The sequence below is a fragment of the Mesoplodon densirostris genome, chromosome 18 (genome assembly GCF_025265405.1).
Source record: "Mesoplodon densirostris isolate mMesDen1 chromosome 18, mMesDen1 primary haplotype, whole genome shotgun sequence".
In the NCBI taxonomy this organism is placed as follows: Eukaryota; Metazoa; Chordata; class Mammalia; order Artiodactyla; family Ziphiidae; genus Mesoplodon; species Mesoplodon densirostris.
In genome coordinates, this window is record NC_082678.1 from 13,762,413 (window position 1) to 13,783,461 (window position 21,049).

Here is a 21,049-nt window from a genome sequence, read left to right on the forward strand (position 1 = left end):
GACTCGCAACCACTGCGCCACCAGGGAAGCCCGGCTGTTGAGTTTTGAGTGGATTTTTGTGTATGGTGTGAGGCAGGGATCAGACTTCATTCTTTTGCACGTGAAGATCCAGTTGTCCCAGCACCACTTGTTGATCTATTACTTTCATAATTACAAAAATAGGTAAAATATAAGCCTGCTCCTGTGTTTACATTGAGGGAGGCATTGCTCAGCATGGGCCACCTTTTGGGTCTAGAGGCTGCCCTGGCCTCTCCTTCCTACTCCTGGGGCAGCAAAGCCCTGCCCTAGACCCTTGTCCCCTCCAACACTCGCACGTCAGTGGGCAGATCACCAGCCTCAAGCCAGAGGCCTTAGTGATGGGCATGGAGTAGGAGGCAGGCTCACCTGGGTGCTGGGGGAGGAGCAGCCCCCCTGACATAAAGGGCATGAGGTGTCTGGAGCCTTGGCTGCAGCAAAGGCCACAGGCTCTGCGGGGCTGACCTGGCCTGAGGAAGCCAGGCCAGGTCGGGTCAGGCCTTCAGAGAGACCCATCTCTCCCTGGGATCAGGCTAGGCAGGTGGGGACACAGCCCTCCCCTCTCAGCTCACCCTTTCAGCCTGGAGGCTGGATAGGGCATGGCCCCTAAGGTTTGGACTTTCCCTGCCCCCACCTGCTGCCCCAGGCCCTTTGGATCCAGTCCCCCCAAGTTTTCCTCCCATTTGCTTCATTCCACCTGCCCTTGGTCCCACAGGTGGCCACTTGGGGATCTGCCATCTCTGCCCCATCCTGAGCTGTGGGCTGGGGGCAGGAGGAGGGTCAGGTCTCCCTCTGCCCCTCCTTGGAGCCAGTCTAGGTCTTGGGGGTGGGACTGGGTCAGGGTTGGAATTGTCACTTCATGCTTTCCACTGGCTAGAGCCCCCCGACTCCCTCTTTGCTCCTTGTGTCCACACCCCCTCCTCTCCCTGGGTCCTCCCACACCTGTGCCCCCCAGGCCCCACAGGCAGCCCTTCCAGCCTTGCTCCCTGTGGTCCCTACTACCCATTCCTCCCTCCCCTCGTTCTGGAGGCCACACAGTCCAGGCACCCAACATACGGCTCCTCTGTCTGCTGCCCACAGCTCTGTTCTCCCTCTGGGTCCTGCAGTCTTGGGGGCTGCTGCTGTGGGACGCTACCGCCCTGTGCCCCCCTCTGCCTTGCCTGTCGCTGTTTGCCCCCACCTGTGGCCTGAGTGAGGTGTCGCTGAGAGCAGTGGAGTGGCCAGCCAGGGGAGGACTGGTGGCCAGAAGACCACTGGGGGCTGGCGGTGGGAGCCTCCCTGCTGTCGGGTCTGGTACAGCCTCCTCAGATGGGGGCCTGGAACAGAGCTGGCGACCACACAACCTCTGCTGGCAGTGGCTGCTCCCATGGCCTGTGCACAGCCTGAGGGTGGCCGGGCTATACCGGCAACCTCACCTGCTCTTCAGGTGAGGCGAGGTGCCCCTTCACAGGTCAGGGCAGCTGAGGAGGCTGGCTGAGCCCAAGCTGCACAGACTCCCACTCAGTTAGGTACCTTTCCCAGGGGGCATCTGGCAAACACTCACTGTCCCACACTCCCTGTCCAGGTCCCCAACCCCCAAGTGCAGTGGCCATTTCTCAGACCACAAGCCTCCAGGCCCCCTCTTCTCTCTCTGTCCATCTGGGGTGGGGGTAGCCTCTCCCCTCTCAGGGCCCTCAAGACAATCCTTGTGTTGGTGACCCCAAGGCACCCCTGCAGCCCAGACTCCCTGAGGACCCTCAGTTCCCTGGGCCAGTTGGAGCTCCCTGCTGCCGCCCCCTACACCGGGGGCCTTCCTCTGGGGTCCTCTCTTTCCCTCACGCCCACATCCAGGCCTGGGCAAGTCCTGCAATTCCTCATGCCCTAGGCCGTGGACCCCCAAGCCTGGGAGAGCCTTTGCCCACGCTGGTGCCTGGAACAGAGTAGGAACTCCAGGAATGCAGGTGAGTGAGGACATTCGGGAAAGGGCACCTTCACACACCATCCAGCCTCCTCTCCACCCCTGCAGCCCATTCCTCACACACGGCCAGAGGCAGACTCCCAAAGCACCCCTGGCCCAGGCCTCTGTCTCTCTTCCTTGGCTACCATTCAGGTCTCCCCTGCTCAGGTGGGCTGCCTGGTGGCCCAGGTAACTTAGCCCTAGGCACGCACTCTGCACCTGACCTTGCTTTGGCTGCCTCTCTAGACCTTACACTCACCGGGGATATGTGTACCTTCTGGGAGGTGAGCTGGGTGTGGGCCCACCTCGTTACTTGATTTTGCTCTCTAGGGCTTGAACTCGGCTCACCTGGGCTGCCCCCTCCCAGGTGATACCCGGATTTACAGCTTCCCACTAATCCCCCTAATCTCAACTTGGAGCATCTCAGCCCCAGGGGACAGAGGTCATGACCCAGCCTGGCACACAGAGGCCCGGGAAAGTTCTCCTGAGGTGGAGGATGGAAGTCTCAGCCCGACCCTGCCCTTGGCCCTCACCAGGCCAGAATGGCCGGCTGGAGGACGCAGACAGGCCTTGGCAAGGAACCAGGCCCGGGAGCCACCGAGGGGGCTGAGAGAGTGGGCTGGGCTGCGTGCCAAGCTCTAAGCATCCCTGCAGCTGCCGGGAGGGCGAGGCCTTGCCCAGCCTTCCTGTGCCGACCGCAGTCCTCCTCTGCCCGGTGACTCAGCACAGCTCGGCGGAACGTCTGGGGGCACTCAGGAGAGGGTGGAACGAAGCCAGTGCCTTGCCCCTTAAGCGCCAGCTCACGGGTGGTTTGCAGGGAAGCGTGAGGGTGGGTCCTGTCCCTGCTCTGCCTGGCCACTCGAGCCCCTGTCTCCCCTCACCTTGGTTTCCTCACTTTCACTCCAGAGGGCGGACCTCACGGTCTCTGGGGACTCAGTTACTGGAATCCCTCAGCCTCCCCGAATCCCCTCAGAGGCCGCGGTGGGCAACAAAGTGAGGTGGACATCAGCCCCCTGGGCAAGACGGTTGTGGGGGTTGGTTGACCTGGCGAGGTGCATCCCCTCTTGGTGCCCACTTGTCAGGCAGCTTGTCCTTTTGACCACGGCCTCACAGGGAACACCGCTCTCTGTCCTGCCCATGTCCATAGCCCTGCCTCTGCCTCCAGGCCTCAACCTCTAGGAAATGGCTATATTGGGCCCCCTGGTTCTCTTGTCCCTTCCAGGAGCACCGTACTTCCCACCAGAGTCCCTTCCTGGTTGTGGCGCCATGAGGACGCCCTCCCCTGCCCCAGCCTGCCGCCCAGTTCACAGGGCACCCCTTGTTTGGCGGGGGCAGGGACCATCCAGCTGGCTGTCCATGGCCTGGCACATACTGGTAGCGGGGGGGTGGGCAGTGAAGGACATCTCTCCCACTGAAGCCTCCCAGCTGGTCCCTGTTTCCTCAGGACCCCACCAGGGAATTTGCCCACCTGCTTCTGGTGGTCCAGAGGGGCACACAGAGGCCCAGGCAGCAGGTGGCAGCCTGGCCTTTCCTGCCCTGGGGCCTGTGAGCAAGTGGATAGGTCATTGCAACCTAACACAGGCACCTTCCTAATCTGAGGGGGAAGTGACTTGCTCAAAGCCATGCAGGTTGGTGCCTAAGCTGGCCCCACCCAGATCCCTGTGCTTTTGGGACCCCATGAGAGGCCTGCAGCAGGGCTCCCACTGTGGGGTCAGCTCCTAGCACTATGAGCCCCACGGCCAAAAATTGGAGGAAGGACCTGGAGTCATGGGCAGTCAGAATGGGGGCCTCGTCGGGCAGCCCCTGGTACTCCCTTGGGGGGCACTGTCCTGGGAGGGCATCCAGCCGCCAGGCCAGGCTGCCCACACAGGGGTCACTTGATGATCACCAAGGTCAGGCTGTATTCTGGGATCTGGGAGCCACAGCCCAAACCCAGCCCTTTGATGCGTGGCCATCCTGGTTTATACCACCCCACAGCAAGCCGGCTTGCCACCCAATGTTGACATCTGCTCTAAGCTTAGGTGCTGGGGGCGCCAGTGGGAGCAGGACGGCTGACCACGCCCAGGCCGGCAGACTTGGCCCACTCCTGAGCCCCCTGGCCTCAGTTTCCCCATCTGTAAAGTGGAGAGAGTTCTAGAATCACCCAAAGTGTGGCTTTGAGGGCTTCATGCGATATAGGGGCCACCCCACATGACAGGCCGGGAAGCAGGGCCCCCTCAGAGCCCACTGGCTTCTCAGGAAGGTCCAGCACTAGCCCTTTGCTGGCCCTTTAGTGTCCCTGCAATGTTGTTATTGTCCCACAAGCATTGTACCCTCACAAGCGCCAACTGTATGCTTGGGGCGAGGGGGCAGTTTGATCCTGGCTATGCTTGTCATGAAGGGGCTGGGCAGGGTCCCTTAACCTCCACTGTTCTGTTACCACATCTGTGAGGGGTGACCACAGGGTGGCCTGTGGGGAGCTGGCCCTGGGCAGATATCATCCCAGGGAAAGCAGTCTGTAGCAGGTTGAATGGTGGCCCTAAAAAGACGTGTTCTGGTCCCAGTACCTTAGGATGTGACCTTCCTTGGAGATAGGGTCTTTATAGATGTAATTAGTTAAGATGAAGTCACATGGGAGAAGGGTGGGCCTAACCCAATAGGACTGGTATCCTTAGAAAAGAACACATGTGAAGACAGACACAGGAGGAAGACCACGTGACGACGGAGGCAGAGTGGAGCGATGCATCGATGGGCTGAGGGGCACCAAGGACTAGCACCAGTAGTCACCTGAAGCTGGAAAAGGTAGGTCAGGATTCTATCCAGGGCTTTTGGAGGGAGCAAAGCCCTGCAGACACCTTGATTTCGGCTTCTGGCCTCCAGAACTGCCGTCTCAAGCCCCCAGTTTGTGGTCACTGTTATAGTGGCCCCAGGACAGACACACGGTCAGTCAGCATTGGCAACAGTGGGGATGCAGCAGGCTGGCCGAAGGGTCACCTGCCTTTCAGTGTGCGCACAGGGCATTCTGGGTGGAGGAGGGGGTCTGGACAGGATGGTGGGCAGGTTGGGGGGGACAGGCTGGGAGAACGTGGGGTCTGGCCTGACCTGTGGGGAGACCAGGCAGAGAGCTGGGTAGAGAGTACTCAGCATGTCCCTCCTCCCCTCCACGGGCACCTACTGGGCTCCTGGACATGGGGCACAGGTAAGGGGCCGAGCTCCGGAGCCCAAGTGGGCAAATTTGCAGACCTTAGAGGGCCTGTGGGGCCCGCCAGGAGTGACAAGGCCCCTCTCGGGGTGGTGAGGGCCTGAGCTCTCAGCAGGGCCCACTGCCGGCCTCCATCATTTTGTGGGCTGTGTGATGTGCAGGGGCAGGTGAGTACCATACCTCTCTGGGCCCAGCACCCCAGAAGCCTTAACTGGGGCTCAGGTGAGGGAGTCAGCGATGTTGGGCGGTTGAAATGGTGGAAGCTGGCCCTGCCACAGGAATCAAGGCCATGCTGCTCCTGGGCCACCCTTAGGGTTAGTGCTAGGGTCAGGGTCAGGGTTGGGGTTATTGCAGGGATAGGGTTACAGTTGGGTGGGTCAGGACTAGGGGTTAGGATTACTGTTGGGGTTGTCACAGGGTTAGGGGTTAGGGTCAGGGTGAGGGTTGGGGTTAGGTTTAGTGTTGGGGTCAGGGTCAGGGCTTGGGTTAGGGTTACTGTTGGGGTAATTGCAGGGATACGGTTATGGTGGGGTGGGTCAGGTTTCGGGGCATAGATGGTGAGGTGCAGGGCTCATATTTATTGTTAGGATTTGTCTTTATTCAAAAGGGTGTATCCTCTTGGCCCTTTGGGTTTACATAGATACACCCCAGAGGCCCTTCACTGGGGCTGAACTAGCACCCATGTAGTTCACATGTTGTTTCTGATCCTCAAATCTATGAGGAATGGAGGGTGTTATCCCTAGTTTATGGAGAAGCAAACAGAGTCCCAGAAAGCTGTAACAAGAGGAGCGGAATTGGGATTTGAAGCTGGACTGTCAAGCAGGTTACCCTGGTCTGGAGGCAGTGAGGCTGCCCAGGGCCTATGGGATGTAGGTTAAAGGTCATGGGGACCCTCTGTGGCTCCTCCAGGCATGCAGGACTATTTTCACGTGGTTTCTGTGCACTGATAGGATCACATCTTTCATCTGCCAGGAGGCTTGAATTATTGATCTGCCTGATATTTAATAACCCCTGGACCTCCCTCCAAGAGCTGCCTCCTAAAACAGAGGGTTGGGACTTTTGTCCAGCACTGGCAGGAACAGCTTGGCGACTGGCCCAGGGCAGCCAGAAAGCCATCAGGGTGGAGAAAACACAGATGGAGAGGAGAGGCTGGACCAAAGACTATGTCCCCCCGCCTCTGTGCCCATCACTGCCTCTGTGCAGCCCGGGCCCCTCCCCTCCCAGGTACAGTACCGCCCCCACTCCGTGCAGTCCCACATCCAGACCCGTCGGAGCCGCCAACAGCTTCGGGGCTGCGAGACGGGCAGGATCGCGGAGCCCAGCTGGACGAGGGGGTCCTGTCGCGACGGGAAGCCTCGGCCGCCTCCCGTCCACCCGCCACCCACTGAGAGTGCTAGGCCTTCCTCCCTCGGCTGCACCTGCGCGCGGGCGGGGCGGGAGGAACCCGGAACCTGGCGTCGGGGCTCGCGTTTCCAGCCGGCGGGATCCGAGCAGTGCACCGAGCGCGCCCGGATAGCGGCAGACGGACTCGGGTCACCATAGCAACGCGGCGGGACTGGAGGCTGCTCGTAGCAGGAGTTCTGGGTAAGGCGCGGACGCGAGGGTGGCGCGGGGGGCAGCCGAGGGGCATCAGGGGCCCGCAGCGCGGGAGGCTGCGGCCTCTCGGCTCGCTTTTCGCGGGCGTCTTTGCTTTCCTTGGAAAAACCCGAGACGTTCAAGTCCTGCCAGACGCAGTGCGCTGGGTGGGAGGGCCGGGGGCGTTCGCTGCCGGCACGCTTTGTTTCGAGTGCTCTAGTGTTAATTCGACCCCTCCAGGAACCTGAAGAGGTGGGCGCTGCAGAGATGAGAGAGTTTACCCCTGTTCCACAGCCGGTGAGGACGGGTTCAAACCCAGGCAGCCTGGTCCAGAGTGATTTTTTTTTTTTTTTTTTTTGAGACTTACAAAAGAGTTGCAAAAGGAGTACAAAGATTGCCTCTGTACCTTTTGCCGGGATTCCCCCAAATGTTAACCTCTTGTGTTACCATAGTTCATTTTAGCAAACTGAGGAAACTAATACAAAACCATGATCTAATGTATAGGATTTATTCACTCAGCATTTATCCCACAAATGACTTTACTCTTTTACAAGATCCAATCCAGCACCGTGTTTTCTTTGTCTTCTTATTCGTTAATCTGGAGCACTTCCTCTGTCTTTCCTTGACTTTTATGAGTCAGTTATTTTGCAGAATGCCCCTCAGTTTGGGTTTATCTGATGTTCCTTTATGATTACTTTTAAGTTACGCATTTTTATTAAGAAAAACCTTACCAGTGAAATTGTGTTTTTCTCTGCATCTTATCAGGAGTCATCTGATGCTGATTTGTCCCATTACTGCTGATGCTAACTTCAGTCGTGTATTTTAGGTGATGTCTACAAGGTGTTTCCCTCATCAAGTTACCATTTTTCCCTTTCTAAGTAGTAAATATCTTGTTTATAACCATACTGCCAACGAGTAATTTTAGCATCCAGAAGTGAGCATTTTCTGAAACAATTATAAGTGTTGCATTTGCCACATGGTAATTTTTCCATTTCCATTATTTCTGCTTTTATAAGTTGGAATTGTACTGTAAGGAAGAACTTTCCATATTTTAATTTGTTCAGTTATTTCTTGGTATAGGCATTTTAATTTTATTTTTATTTCATAGGTTATAATCCATTACTATCATTTATTTTGTTGCACTGTTGTCCAGATTTGGCCCATTCAAGTTGGCCTCCGTCCTTTTAGCCTGTCCTCAACGTTTTGAGCACTTACTTATTTTCTGACACCACAAGATATTCTGGACTCATTTTGTGCTTTCCTTGACTTAGCCTGGAGTCAGTCATTTCTCTGAGGAGTGTTGGTTCCTTTTAGTTTAGATGTTTTTTTTAGAAACCAAGATCTGGGGGAGGTATGCTCATTGCTACTGGAGTGTCATTGCTTTTTGGCTTTCTCAAAGGGTGAGCTGGGAAATATATATTTGTGTACACTATATACATCCATATCTATTTCTGTATCCATATATCTGTACATATTAAAAACTGAGTTTATACTGATACTTCCAATCCATCACCACAGGGTTCATTCTACATTCCTTTTCCTCTAACTCTGGCTCCTATTGTCCTCAGTACATTTACCTTTTTGCTCAATCCTAGACTGCATATAAAGTAATTTCAGTATTACCAATCCATATTTCTGTGAAAAACAAACGTACTAAAGTATAATATTTGCATGTGGTTGTTTTTGTTTTTTTCCTTAGAATATATAGTTAAAATGCTGTTTTACGAAGTTGTCTTAGTGTGTTTATGTTATTAATCCGCAATAAAGTGAGGTTCATTTGTTTCTGATTATATTTCACTTTGAGTCCTTTTTGTGTGTGTGTGTGTGCTGCAGTGCACGCCTTGTAGGATCTTAGTTCCCCGACCAGGGATTGAACCCAGGTCCTTGGCAGTGAAAGCACAGAGTCCTAACCACTGGACCGCCAGGGAATTTCCGAGTCCTTATTGATTTTAAGTTTTGGTATGTGAAACATTTATGTGGTTCTAAAAGTGAGCACAGTATCAGCTCTTAGCTACAAGACTATTCAAACTTCTGTTTTATCATTTATTCACTTTTTTGCGGGGAGAGGCAAGGGAATCTGGCAGCTGTAAATTCAAATAAAAAAGCACTCTGTTCCCCTCACTGTCGCAGTATCCCTCACCCCAAGCAAGTTCCAGTGATTGAATTAAGATCTATCTGCTGCTCGTCTCTTTCAGGTTTTACAAATGGTCATGGGTACTGTTTGGCAGTCAGTGAAGGACAGGAGAAAAGGCCTGGGTCATAGGCCCCTAATTTTCAACCCCTCGATCCCCTTAAAAATTGTCTATACCGAGTTTAGTTCATGCTGGGATTCCAGAGGGTGCCAGCACTGAGTCCCCTGTCCTGAGTGCAGAGATGAGCCACCTCTGGACTTTACTTTCAAGTCCCACAAAAATGTTTTATAAATTCAGCTTATTGAATATATTCACAGAGCACCAGTAAGACAACATGCCCTACCAAAGTAGATTTGGGTTTTCTGCGTTAGGAATGGTGGTTGAGTGGAAAGCCAAATGTATCTGGAGCCACAGTCCTTCAGGGGAAGGAGATAAAAAGAAACCTCTGCTTTAGGTGTCTCTCTGCCTAGCCATTGTGCCTAAATGGCTTGTTTGTGAGCGTCTAGGGACTGACTTTTAGCCTTTACAAATGGTCCTTTTTTGTACATTTTAGAGTTTGCAACTGCTTCTGTTTTACTGAGGTCATGCCATGTTTTTTCAGTAAAGTACTTGTCAAGTGTTTATTCTAAAACAATTGCTCCAAGTTTTTGGTCAGACAAAAGTGTGATTAGTTCTACTGTCACATCTGCAATTGGGTAGCCTGTGGCTTCCTCCCTGATTTGGTCATCTTGGCAAGGGATGAGATTGGCAAGGATGAAATCATCCTCCCAGACTCCTTCCTGTATACCCAGCTCGTAGTCGCTGCAGCCAGCTTGCTGGAGAGGTGGGGCCCCGCCAGGGCGGGGCAAGCCTCTCTGCAGAGCCCACTTGGCTTGGAAAGCTCCTTCTTTTCCATGGAGCTCCTTTTCATATATGGTTTCTTAGGCCTCATCCTTTGCCCCAAACTCTTGTAAGTATGATGTCGGCTGTTAGGAGATGCTTGGCTATAGATCCTCCTTGCAGCCCTGGCCCTGTCGTAATCTGTGAAGAGACACCTCAGAGTCTCTCACTGCCTGGACGTGCCAATTTCTGAGCCTCTTTCTCAATGCTCCGTTGGATCTGACAAGGCTGGGCCTGCATGGTCAGGGTCAACTGCTGCAGACCACTGCTGGGTTTTGGGTGAGAGAGTAAGTGAGTGCCCGAGCTCTTCCACACCCCACTGTATAGTCTGTGGTGGCATCTTGACACCAGGGGTGCATTCGAACTCACTCATGACTGAGGTGGTCTTCAGATAGGGCCTCTGCTGCTTGTGTCTGTTTGCAGCCTGCAAATTTTCCATGTTTGGGAAACCATGGCTTTCATGAGGAGTCATTTCCATCTTCCTAAGACCGAGAATTTCCAAGTGCCTTTCAGAACTAACAGGTAAATATCCCCCTTAGATTTAAAAAAAAAAAAAGTTTAGAAAGCTCAGCATTTTACAGATGAGAACATCAGAGTGATGAGATGACCTAGCACAGTCCTGGTCCATCCCCTGCTGACCCCACTGCTTCTCTTAGAAGACTGTGAATGCTGTGGGCCAAGACGAGTTGACCGTGCGCTCCCCCCGCCCTTCCCGGAGATTTCTCCAGTTGCCCCAGAAGTTTTGTGCGGTCCCTCCTGAAAACTGTGTGCTTGCTGGGGATGCCTGCTGGCTGACAGACAGATTGGGTCCAGATTTTGAATCTGTGACCTTTAATAAAAGCCGATTATTCTCAGCCTTGGGGCTTTTAGGATTTGTGACGGATGCAGGGCAGTCTGTCCGTGATGGGGTGGGAGGGAACGGAGCATGAGCACTGGGCACGTCGAGGTCCAACGGAGCGTACACAGTAGAAGCTGGTTTCTCTCTGGGGACCGGCTGGAGGTCCAGAGGGAGCTGTGGTGGGCAAGATGGACCAGGCCCCATCCTAGGGGTCTTCATATACTGTGCCAAACAGGTTGAACTTTCTTTTGAAAAGGCCACGTGCCATGGGCACGGTATCACGTGGTCAGATTTCTGTACTAGAAGAGCAGTTTCCATGGGTGGCTGTGTGACCAATGCATTTAAGAGGCGAGCCTACGGACGGTCCTCAGAGGAGGGAGGCCCGTTGACGTCACAGACCTCCGTGTGCTCTCTCTGTAAAGAACCGCAGTGATGACTCATAGGCATGTCATCAAGATCACAGTAGCATCGACATCATTTAAAGTTGTGTATTTGCTTAAATCCTGATTCTTTGCCTGTGAGTGTGCACAGGCATGTGGGTGGTCTGTGTGTACACCGATTTCTGTTGACAAGACTATGCCAGATTCCAGAACTCACTAGGCCACGCACCAGCTCGCACTCACGCAGCCCCACTCTAGTCAGCTGGCTTTGTGCATATGTTGGGTTTTGGGGGGCCAGCCATTAGACGTCAGTTAATGTGGCTGAACGCCCAACTGTGGAGGTCACCGAGTCGCCTTGTTATTCCGCTCCGGGCTTTTCTTGAGCTTGGTGGCCAGGCTGACCTGCTGGAACCCTGGTTTCCCAGTGGTCCTGGGAGGCTTGCAGCCAGGGCAGGGGCCATGGGCTGAGCAGGATGTGTAAGCCTCCTGAAGGCTGAGCAGAGCCCCTTCCTGCCTTTCCCTCTGGGCAGGGCCTCCCTGACCTCTGACCTGAGCAGCCCTGCATCTCCGGCCACGCTAGTGATGGGGGAAGTTACCTCCTCTGCCCCTTTGTTTCTGTGCATCTCTGTCTTGTCCCAGTAAGGATGACAACCCGTTGGTGTGGGGACCTGGCCCCTATGTCTCCAGCAGGTGAAACAGCACCTGACATGTAGTAAGTGCTAAATAAATACTTGTTAAATGAATAAATGAATGAATTTAAGAAAGTTTGCTATGTTTATGAGAATTTTACATTACTTAGTATCATTTTTTTTCTGGCTACAATGATATACATCCTAAATGGAGTAGTAACAAACATTTGTTATCTCCTTCAAGGTGCTAGGGATTGGGGTACAGAACAGAGTGTGGTGACCTCAGGACATACCTGGGGAATCCCCTCGGCTGTCTACCTGGGGGAAATACTTGGCAACTGACTGAAATGGAAGCCAATAACTCCAGTTTTTACTGAACTCAAAACTTTTTAAAGTCAATGTCCTTAGTTTTCCTGTAGTTCATTGATACATCCAATAACACACTTAAAGATCAAGTTACTGTTGATCTAGAATGACCAAATCTGAAGGGAGAGGGCTGGCGATCAGAGTGTGGGGTGCTTGGGTACTGGTGATCAGAATGTGGGGTGCTTGGGTACTGGCGATCAGAGTGTGGGGTGCTTGGGTATTTTGGAGCGGGGGAAACCATGGACGGGGTAGCAGAGGTGGGCCAGGCACCTCAGCGGATGCAGGGCCATCCTCTGTGGTAGAGCCACCTGGGCTCTGAGACCACCTAGCACACAGGGTTGTGGGTACTTTAAGGAAGCCGAGCTTTTGGAGGAGGAGGAGGAGTGGTTTGGAAGGGCCCTGGGGGAACAAAGATACCTGCCTCCCCATTTCCTCTGCTGTAGCCCCAGAGCCCCATGTTTATGTGTTGTCATGTGATAGTTTTTACCATTTAGTTATTTAGTACGTACTTTTGAGCGCCTCCTGTGTGCTGGAGTTCCAAGTATGGGATACCATGTGGAACGTGTAGGGAAGAATGATAACATAAGCAATAATCCACCTGCTCCTGATAAGTGCCGCGCAGAGAATTTGGATAGGTCTACGGCATTGCACCAGTTCGGGTCGAAGTTGAGGGGGGATTTCCTGGAGTGACCCTGGAGTTGGTCTCAGTGACAGGAAGGAGCCTGCATGTGGGTTGGGAGGAGCATTCCAGGCAGAGGGGCAGCCTGATTGAGATTGACTGACGCGGGCGGGGAGGGGGAACCATTCAGCGGGGGAACCATTCAGCACATCCCAGCCCTGAATGCAGCGATCGAGGTGTTGTAAGTGGACCGAGGAACGGGAAGCACTGCTGGGTGGGGGGGGGCAGTTAGGCTTTTTTTTTTTTTTTTTTTAAGATTCCTCTGGTGGCTCTGAAAGGGCAAGTGTGGAGCAGCGGGGCCAGTTCAGGGTCTGGCGTCAGCGAGACTCCAGGTGAGGGATGGTGGTGGCTGAGGTGTGGTGGGGGGATGGGAGACGGCAGGAAATCCAGGCTAGTTCCAGGTGTTCAGCTTGGGCAGCTGGGTGGAGAGGGGTGCCGTCGGCGAGCTGAGGGCAACAGGGGCGGGGGCGTGCAGAATTGAGGGTGGCGGGCTCAGGGTTTCTGTCAGCACCCTATTCACTCGAGATGGCAAGCAGGCCCTGGATGCATGCAGCTAAGGAGAGGCTGACGTGGCCGCACTGGGCCTGTGGATGCTGGGCGAGGCAGGGTGCGACTGCCTAGCAGGAGAGGTGGTGGAGACCAGGGCTGTGCCCAAGGTCTGCCCCGGCAGAGCTCTGCTCAGCCCCAGAGCCCTGCGGGGAGGCCACCACGCTGTCCCAGGTTAGGACAGCTCTATCAGGACACTGTGGAGTTCGGCCGTCCCTTCTGATGAGGACCCCGCTTCCGAGTTCGTCCTCCCTCCCTGCCCTCACACTCAGAACGCTTGCTTCCTGTCCGATGCCCCATGTCAGGGGGCGCTGCCTCCATCAAGCATTCTCAGATTCTCGGTGGACACCGAGTGGGTGTCCTACGTTTAACTCAGTTCCCACACTAACTGCCTGGGGTTAGTGCCGATCCCACAAGATGCCCCCCTTCTGGATGCCAGTTGCAAGTCCAGGTTGTCACCTATGCTTCTGCCCGGCTGCTGTAAATCAGCGTTCCCATGACCCCTCTCCTCAGGTTCAGTAATGTGCTAGAGCAGCTCACGGAACTCTGGGAAGCGCTTTACTTACTAGATCACCAGTTTATTATAAGCGGATACAACTCAGAGCTGCCAGATGGAAGACACAGGGTAAGGTGGGTGGGAGGGGCCAGGAGCTTCCATGCTCGCTCTCCCAGCACACTGCCCTCCACATCTCCACGCCTTCACCAGCCCAGAAGCTCTCCAAACCTGGTAGTTCAGGGATTTTTAGGGATGCTTTTGAAACCGTGCATAATAATTAGTCAAACCCATTCACCTGCCTTCACTAATCAAGGTAGTGTTAAGACTTGCATGTCCTCCGAGCCTAAACAATAAGATGTTTGCCTGAGTTGTTTTCCAGGAACTTGGAGTCAGCTGTGTCTAGTTCAAGCTGAGCCAGTTAAGACTGGATAGGACCACCAACCCTCCAACTGGGCGTGTAGGAGTGTCCGCTTGGTGACCTTTTAACACTGGAGGGTGGAAAACTCCACCCTCAAAACGTGCAGAGGCCTGTAGCCTAGTTATACCTGTGCAGACCGATTACCAAACCTCTTTTCAATCACCTTTCCTCATGAGCTTGCCTCTGACCACTCTGCTTCTTTATTCCTGATCCCATGAATAGCCCGAGCCCCTTGCCTCTGGGGAGGTGGATTTGAGACCCATTTGCTTCGCTTGATTATCTTGCAAATCAACGCCCTCTTCGCTGCGACCTCGGTGTCTAAGTGAGGCTTGTTCTGTGGGGGGCAAAGTGAACCTGGTTGCCAGCCACGAGGTAAGTCCAGAGGGACTTTTTGCCTGTGCCTCGTCGGCCCCTTGCCAGTACTGAAAGCCTGTGGAGGAGTCTGAGCAGCTGCCTGGTCTGTTTGTTCCAGGGACCGTCCCCTGGATTTCCGCAGGGAGGTGTTGCTGACCTTCAGTGCTTAGTTTCATTTTGCAGCAAAGAGACAGGTATTGGGTTTTGAGTTTTTGTGTTTGGAAGATGTCTTTTGGGTGAGGAACCTCCTTAAAGAAACGCGCCTGTGCCTGTTGCCAAAAACCTTGACTCCCTGCGCACCAATGCCGAATAGAAATACAGAGACAGAGATTTGGAGGAAAAGAAATAAGAGAGGCTTTTATTTCTCTGCCAGGCAAAGGAGAGACCTGGCATGCTGGCACCTCAAGAACTGTGCCCCTGCTCCTCGGGGAATCAGAGAAGATTTTACATGTGGGGCTTGCAGTCAGGGTCTATATGATAAGGATCAAAAGTAGTGAAGGTCTTGCATTCTTCTTCTTCCTGCATTATTTCAAAGCAGTCACAGCTGGCGTCAGGCAGCCTGGTAATTGGGTTGTTGGGTCCCTTTGTCTCTTGGTTATCGGCCTGCGACTTTCTTTCTGAAATGCAGATGCTACAAGGGAGTGCAGGATGTCATTCACAGTGTTAAAGAGTGATAGGTTAGCTTTGTGAAGTACAAATCTAGTTACAGACACTGCAGATTAGTAACAGTTAAAACTAGGAGTGATTAACTCTTTCAGGCCAGGTTATGTTTCTTCTCTAGCCTGTTCACTGTTCCCTTTATTTTTCTTGTTCTCAGGAGAGGGAAAACTTCATTTCTATTTTTGCTGCAACATGCCTAGATTGTTTGTCAATCCTGTCCAGACTGTGGGTTGGAGGCCCACCTGGCAGGATTTTTAAACCTGATTGATTAAACCATTAGCCACTGGTGATTGATTCAGCCTCCAGCTCCTCTCCTTTCCCTGCAAATTGGGAGGTGGAGTTGCAAGTTCCAACCCTCTGTTTCCCCTGGCAACCAGCCCCCAACAATTGGTTATCTAGGGGCTTTCCAAAATCACCTGGTTAACATAAACTCAGGTGTGGTTGAAAGAGGTTTGTTATGAATAATGGGAGACATCCTTTCACCTGGAGTTATTTCAGGAACTAGGAACAAAAACTAAAGATACCCCTGTAGCTTCTGTCACTCAGGAAATAAGGGTTTTAGGAGCCTTGTGCCAGAAACCGTGGATGAAGACCAGTGTTTGTTACTGTATCACAACCCCACAAGGCCCTGCGGTCTCCTCCTTCTCTCTCAGCCTCTCGTGCCTGTGCCCTCTCCCTCTGCTCCTCATCTCTGGTGCAGTCACCCCGAGATGGGCTGGGCTGGAAGGGCATGTGCCTCCTCCCCTCCGTGAGGCTGGCCTGCACCCCCAGTGGACACCGGGGAGTTGTGGACGGATGTTTGTGTCCAGACTGAGATCATCGCGGACCCCTGAGGATTAGGGGCTGCGAGGACCAGCCTTAAATGATAGTATTTGTCACACAGGTGCTGATAAAAGCATCCCCTGCACGAGTTTCTGGGGGTCGGCACAGCAGGCCTGTGGGAGAGACTCAGCCTATACTTCTTCTGTCCTCTGTGGCTGCTTTCACACAGAGTTGAGGGGCTTCAGTAGAGACCCTGTGACCTACCAAGCCCTCAATATTTACTGACTGGCCGGGAAAGGGAGAAAGCTTGCCAGGCCCTGTCCTGCACAATTTGTTTCCCTTATAGAAAAAACTACGTAAGGAATTCATTTAGATCTAAATGCCGACAGCTTCACCTGGGAAACTGCCTTGCTTTTTCCTTATGAAAGATGCAAACCCTATGATGGATCCTGTTTTCCTTTGTGCTTTGCCTTCCATCAAGCCCTTAGTCAGATGCATTGCTCATTACTTAATAATTACCTGGCCTTTATTGCCCATTTCTAACGTTCATCGTTTGTTTCTTTTTTTAAAATCAATTTTATTTATTTATTTATTTATTTTTGGTTGCGTTGGGTCTTCGTTGCTGCACACAGGCTTTCTGTAGTTGCGGCGAGTGGGGGCTACTCTTCGTTGCGGTGCATGGGCTTCCCATTGCAGTGGCTTCTCTTGTTGCAGAGCACAGGCTTTAGGCATGCGGGCTTCAGTAGTTGTGGCACACAGGCTCAGTAGTTGTGAGCTCAGTGGTTGTGGCACACTAAGCTCACAGGCTTAGTTGCTCCGCGGCATGTGAGATCTTCCTGGACCAGGGATTGAACCCGTGTCCCCTGCACGGGCAGGTGGATTCTTAACCACTGCGCCACCAGGGAAGTCCCTCATCGTGTGTTTCTTATTTTACTTTCTGTGTTCTGAGCACTGTTCTGCTGAGCTGTGAGAAACAAATGTCTAAAAAGTTTGTTTCATGTTCCCACTGTCCACTGGGGTAGCCCAGCACGTAACATGCATCTTCTTCCAGAAAACGCACCCTTATTGTTTCTTTAGTCCTGACAGAATATTTTGGGAGTCTCTAAATACTAACCCAGACCAGTTAGGTGATTTCTACTTTACTTTTTTTTCATTTTGTTTCCAAGATGTTAATAGTAATAATTTTGATTACATAGATAATTTTTTGGTGGTGTGTGTGTGTGTGTTTGTTTTTTGGTTTTTTGTTGCTTTTCTCTAGAGTTTTATGAGTTCTATTATTAGTGATCACCTTTCACAGGGCAAAGAGTCCACAACTCATAAGCTAAGCAAGACTTGGGCTGTCTGAGGACAGCAGTGCTGGTGGCAGCAACTCTGCAGATGTTTGAATTGAGGTCCTACGAAGAGTTCAATCACAGTAAACCTGATGCCATCAAAACGTTGTGTAAAATGAAAAGTTTGTTCATTTCTTACCTCCACTGGGTTTTAGAAAGTAAGGTTTCATTGTAGAACTTTGTTGGTTTGTTTTTCTTTTAATATTTATTTATTTATTGGCTGCGTTGGGTCTTAGTTGTGGTGTGCAGGATCTTTCGTTGCGCACGCGGGCTCTTTGTTGTGGTGCGTGGGCTCCAGAGAGCGCAGGCTCTGTAGCTGCCTCATGCAGGCTCTCTGGTTGTGGCACGTGGGCTTAGTTGCCCCACGGTATGTGGGATCTTAGTTCCCTGACCAGAGATTGAACTGGTGTCCCCCGCATTGCTAGGCAGATGATTAACCACTGGACCACCAGGGAAGTCCCCGTTGTTGGTTTTTGTTATCAGTAATTTCAGGAGTGAAATGAACTTCATGTCTCTAAAAAAGTAGTCCTCTTTCTGGTTTAGAGAGTGTTTGCTGTAAATGTAATGTTAGAAATAACTTTTTAAAAAGACCCTCAGGTTCTCCTGTTCCTGTTTCTGAGTTAGTTTGTGGATATTTGCTTTACACTGACCAAGGGGGACCAGTATTGATGCTGCCGGTGCCCCTTGGGAGGGGCTGCATGGAACCTCCACATCCTGCAGGGTGTCTTCACAGGCCCCTGAAATCTCGTTCCTCTGTCCAAGAGGGTTTCCATGAATGTGTATTGACCCTGTGGGTTGAGATGGCCTGGGACAGTTTGTCTTTTTCATCTTAAAAAAGACCCACTTAAAATGAATCAGACATTTCAGACTCTTTAGGGACAATGATACACAAAAGTCACTGCTGGATGCCTGCCTCAGACCCCACCTGGCCTTCCTGGAAAAGCACTCTCAGAGCCGGGCATCATTCACATGCCACCCTCTGCCCCAGAAGATGCCAGTGGCACCTGTGCCAGCCTTTATGCCTTCTGGGCCTGTTGTGTAGCTGGCGGGGCCTGACCCATGGCCTCGGACCCATTGCATAAGTCAAGCCCAGGAGATTCCTGCCCCCCCCCGCCCCCGCCGGCGGTTTTGCATATCAGAATCCACCCCATCTCTGCCAGGTGATGGGACCAGGACAGTGGTGGAGGTGCCCTAGTGGGGAGCAACCCTCACCAGCCCTGCCCCTTGTGGGCCATCCTCTGTGGATACGGGAAGCAAGAGGTCTTCAGACACTTGTTGGCAATTTGACAAAGTAGTTTTATGGTGTTGAATCTAATAATTAAAAAATTGGAGTTGTGTATTATATATCTTCGTTGTTTTTTTGTTTTTTGGGGAGTACGCGGACCTCTCACTGTTGTGGCCTCTCCCATTGTGGAGCACAGGCTCCGGACGCGCAGGCTTAGCGACCATGGCTCACGGGCCCAGCCGCTCCATGGCATGTGGGATCTTCCCGGACCAGGGCACAAACCCATGTCCCCTGCATCGGCAGACGGACTCTCAACCATGGCGCCACCAGGGAAGCCCTATCTTCGTTTTTTTAATTTTCATTTCTTTTCTAGCACTTTATTGTGTTTTACAAAAGTATCAGTGCACGATGGACTGGAAACACAAGAACAGAGGAGCCTGCTTCCTGGTGGTGAATCTCCGGGAGCCTGCATTCCAGCTCCAGGAGTAGAGCTTGGGGGTGGGAAGGGGCATCGGCTCAGGGGCCACCTGGGGCCAGTCACAGCTCAGTACTGAGCGGCCTCATTTTTTTAATTTGTAAAATGGAGAGAGCACTTTATGAAACTATTTTAAAGAACCTAGCTTTATGTAGGTGAGCAAACAACACCCCCTGTCTTTCCTTCCTCTCTTACCTCGGTGATCCTGCACTTACTGTTTGTTCCCTCTGCTGTAGGGTGAGGATAGGGTAGAAAGAGCCTTTGGGGTCTGGGCCCAGTATGCCCCTGCCCTGCTGGACCCTAGGGGAGCTGCCTTTGGCTCTCCAGAACTCAGGGTGTGACCAGAAAGCCAGTAACTAGCCAGAGCATCCTCCTGCTTTGGTGACAGCGATCCTTAGTTGCGGATCTGAGGTGTGTGTTGTGGAAGACAGGGTCCCTAACAGTGAACCCGTTGCCTGCCTCCTCTTTGCTGCAGCTGCCGACATGCTGCCCCCGCCCCCGGAGCAGGCCCTGAATGCCCTGCTGGCTCGCAAGGAGGAGGAGTGGCGAGCACTGCAGGCCCAGCACTCCCAGATGCAGGAGGCAGCCCTGCAGGACACTCAGCGCCAGCTGGAGGAGGCGCAGGGGAAGCTGCGACGCCTGCGGGAGGACTTTGTCTACAACCTGCGGGTGCTGGAGGAGCGGGACCGGGAGCTGGAGCGCTACGATGCTGCGTTTGCCCAGGCCCGTGGGCTGGAGGAGGCCAGGCAGGCCGAGGTGAGCGAGCTCAAGATCGAGGTGGCCAAGCTGAGGCAGGCGCTGGCCGGCGAGGCCCGGCGGGTGGAGGATCTGCAGCAGCAGTCCCAGCAGAGGCTGCAGGAACACCGCCTGGAGCTGGAGCGGGTCCACAGGTGAGGCCGGCGGACCCCACTCCCCGACCCTCCACACGCCTCCCACCCCGCAGCGCTGCCCGGCGCCCACCTGTCCAGTGTTTGTCAAGGGAAGGCAGGCAGGGCCACACCTGGATGTCTTTTTCTGGGTCCCAGTGTGGCTGAAATTAGTGGAGATTGGTTCAACTATTTGGAATTTTTCCCCATGATTTACAAATCTATATCATTATAATAAAACATATTTGAGCTTATGATTATTTTAATGGTGTGGAATATATATTAAATCTAAAACTAAGTGAGCTGACTTGAGGCAAGTCGACTGAGACCCTGAAGCTGCCGTCAGGCTTGTGGGCTCCACTCACGGTGAGAAGGGAGGTCAGGCCTCAGCTGCGCGCTCTGCTGCAGCCTTGAAGTGCTGTACAGTTTTGTGAAGTGTCTCCTCAGGTCTTCTGCCCGTTCTTTTTCACCGAATTGGGGACATTTTCAACCGTTATTTCTTCAAGTACATTTTTGGCCCCACCCTCTTTTTCGTTCCATTCTGGGACTGCAGTGATGACGATGTGAATGTTACATCTTTTGTTATCCCACAGGTCTCTGAGGCTCTGCTCATTTTTTTCAGTCTATTTCTTTCTATTAACAGGTCAGGTAACTTTAGTTTTTCGCTGGTTCTTTTCTCTAACATGTTCATTCGGCCTTTGAGCCCAACCAGGGTGTCCTTTGTTTTGGTTATTGTCCTTCTCAGTTCTCAAATTCCCATTTGATTCTTTGTTACTTTTTCTTTGCTGAGAGTTTCTGATTTCCATTTGTCCTAAAACTGTGCAAAATTGCTTGTTGAAGCATCTTTATGACGGCTGCTTTAAAGTCCTTGTTAGATCATTTCAGCATCTGTGTCATCTTGGTGTTAACATCTGTGGATTGTGTTTTCTCATTCAGGTAGAGATTTTCCTGGTTCTTGGTATGACGGGTGACTTTTGTTTTTGTTTTTGTTTTTGCGGTATGCGGGCCTCTTACTGTTGTGGCCTCTCCCGCTGCGGAGCACAGGCTCTGGACGCTCAGACTCAGCAGCCGTGGCTCACGGGCCTAGCCGCTCCGTGGCCTGTGGGATCTTCCCGGACCGGGGCACAAACCCGTGTCCCCCGCATCGGCAGGCAGACTCTCAACCACTGCACCACCAGGGAAGCCCGACGGGTGACTTTTGATTGTATCTTAGGCACTTTGGGAATTGTGTTGTGAGAGCCTGGATCCCACGTCACGTACTCTTCTGCAGGCAGTCACCTGTCCAGGTACAGCATGTAGGTCCCCT

General features: G+C 52.8%; 1 protein-coding gene across 1 annotated transcript in view; it reads left to right on the forward strand.

The window, feature by feature from the left end:
- Positions 1-6,662: 6,662 nt before the first annotated feature.
- Positions 6,663-21,049, forward strand: part of CCDC57 (coiled-coil domain containing 57) — a 108,940-nt gene continuing 94,553 nt past the window's right edge. Inside the window, exons 1-2 of the mRNA XM_060082305.1 lie at positions 6,663-6,716; positions 19,353-19,767. Coding sequence (XP_059938288.1) covers positions 19,361-19,767 — 407 coding nt within the window. The 5' untranslated portion in view covers positions 6,663-6,716; positions 19,353-19,360. The remainder of the gene's footprint in view (positions 6,717-19,352; positions 19,768-21,049) is intronic.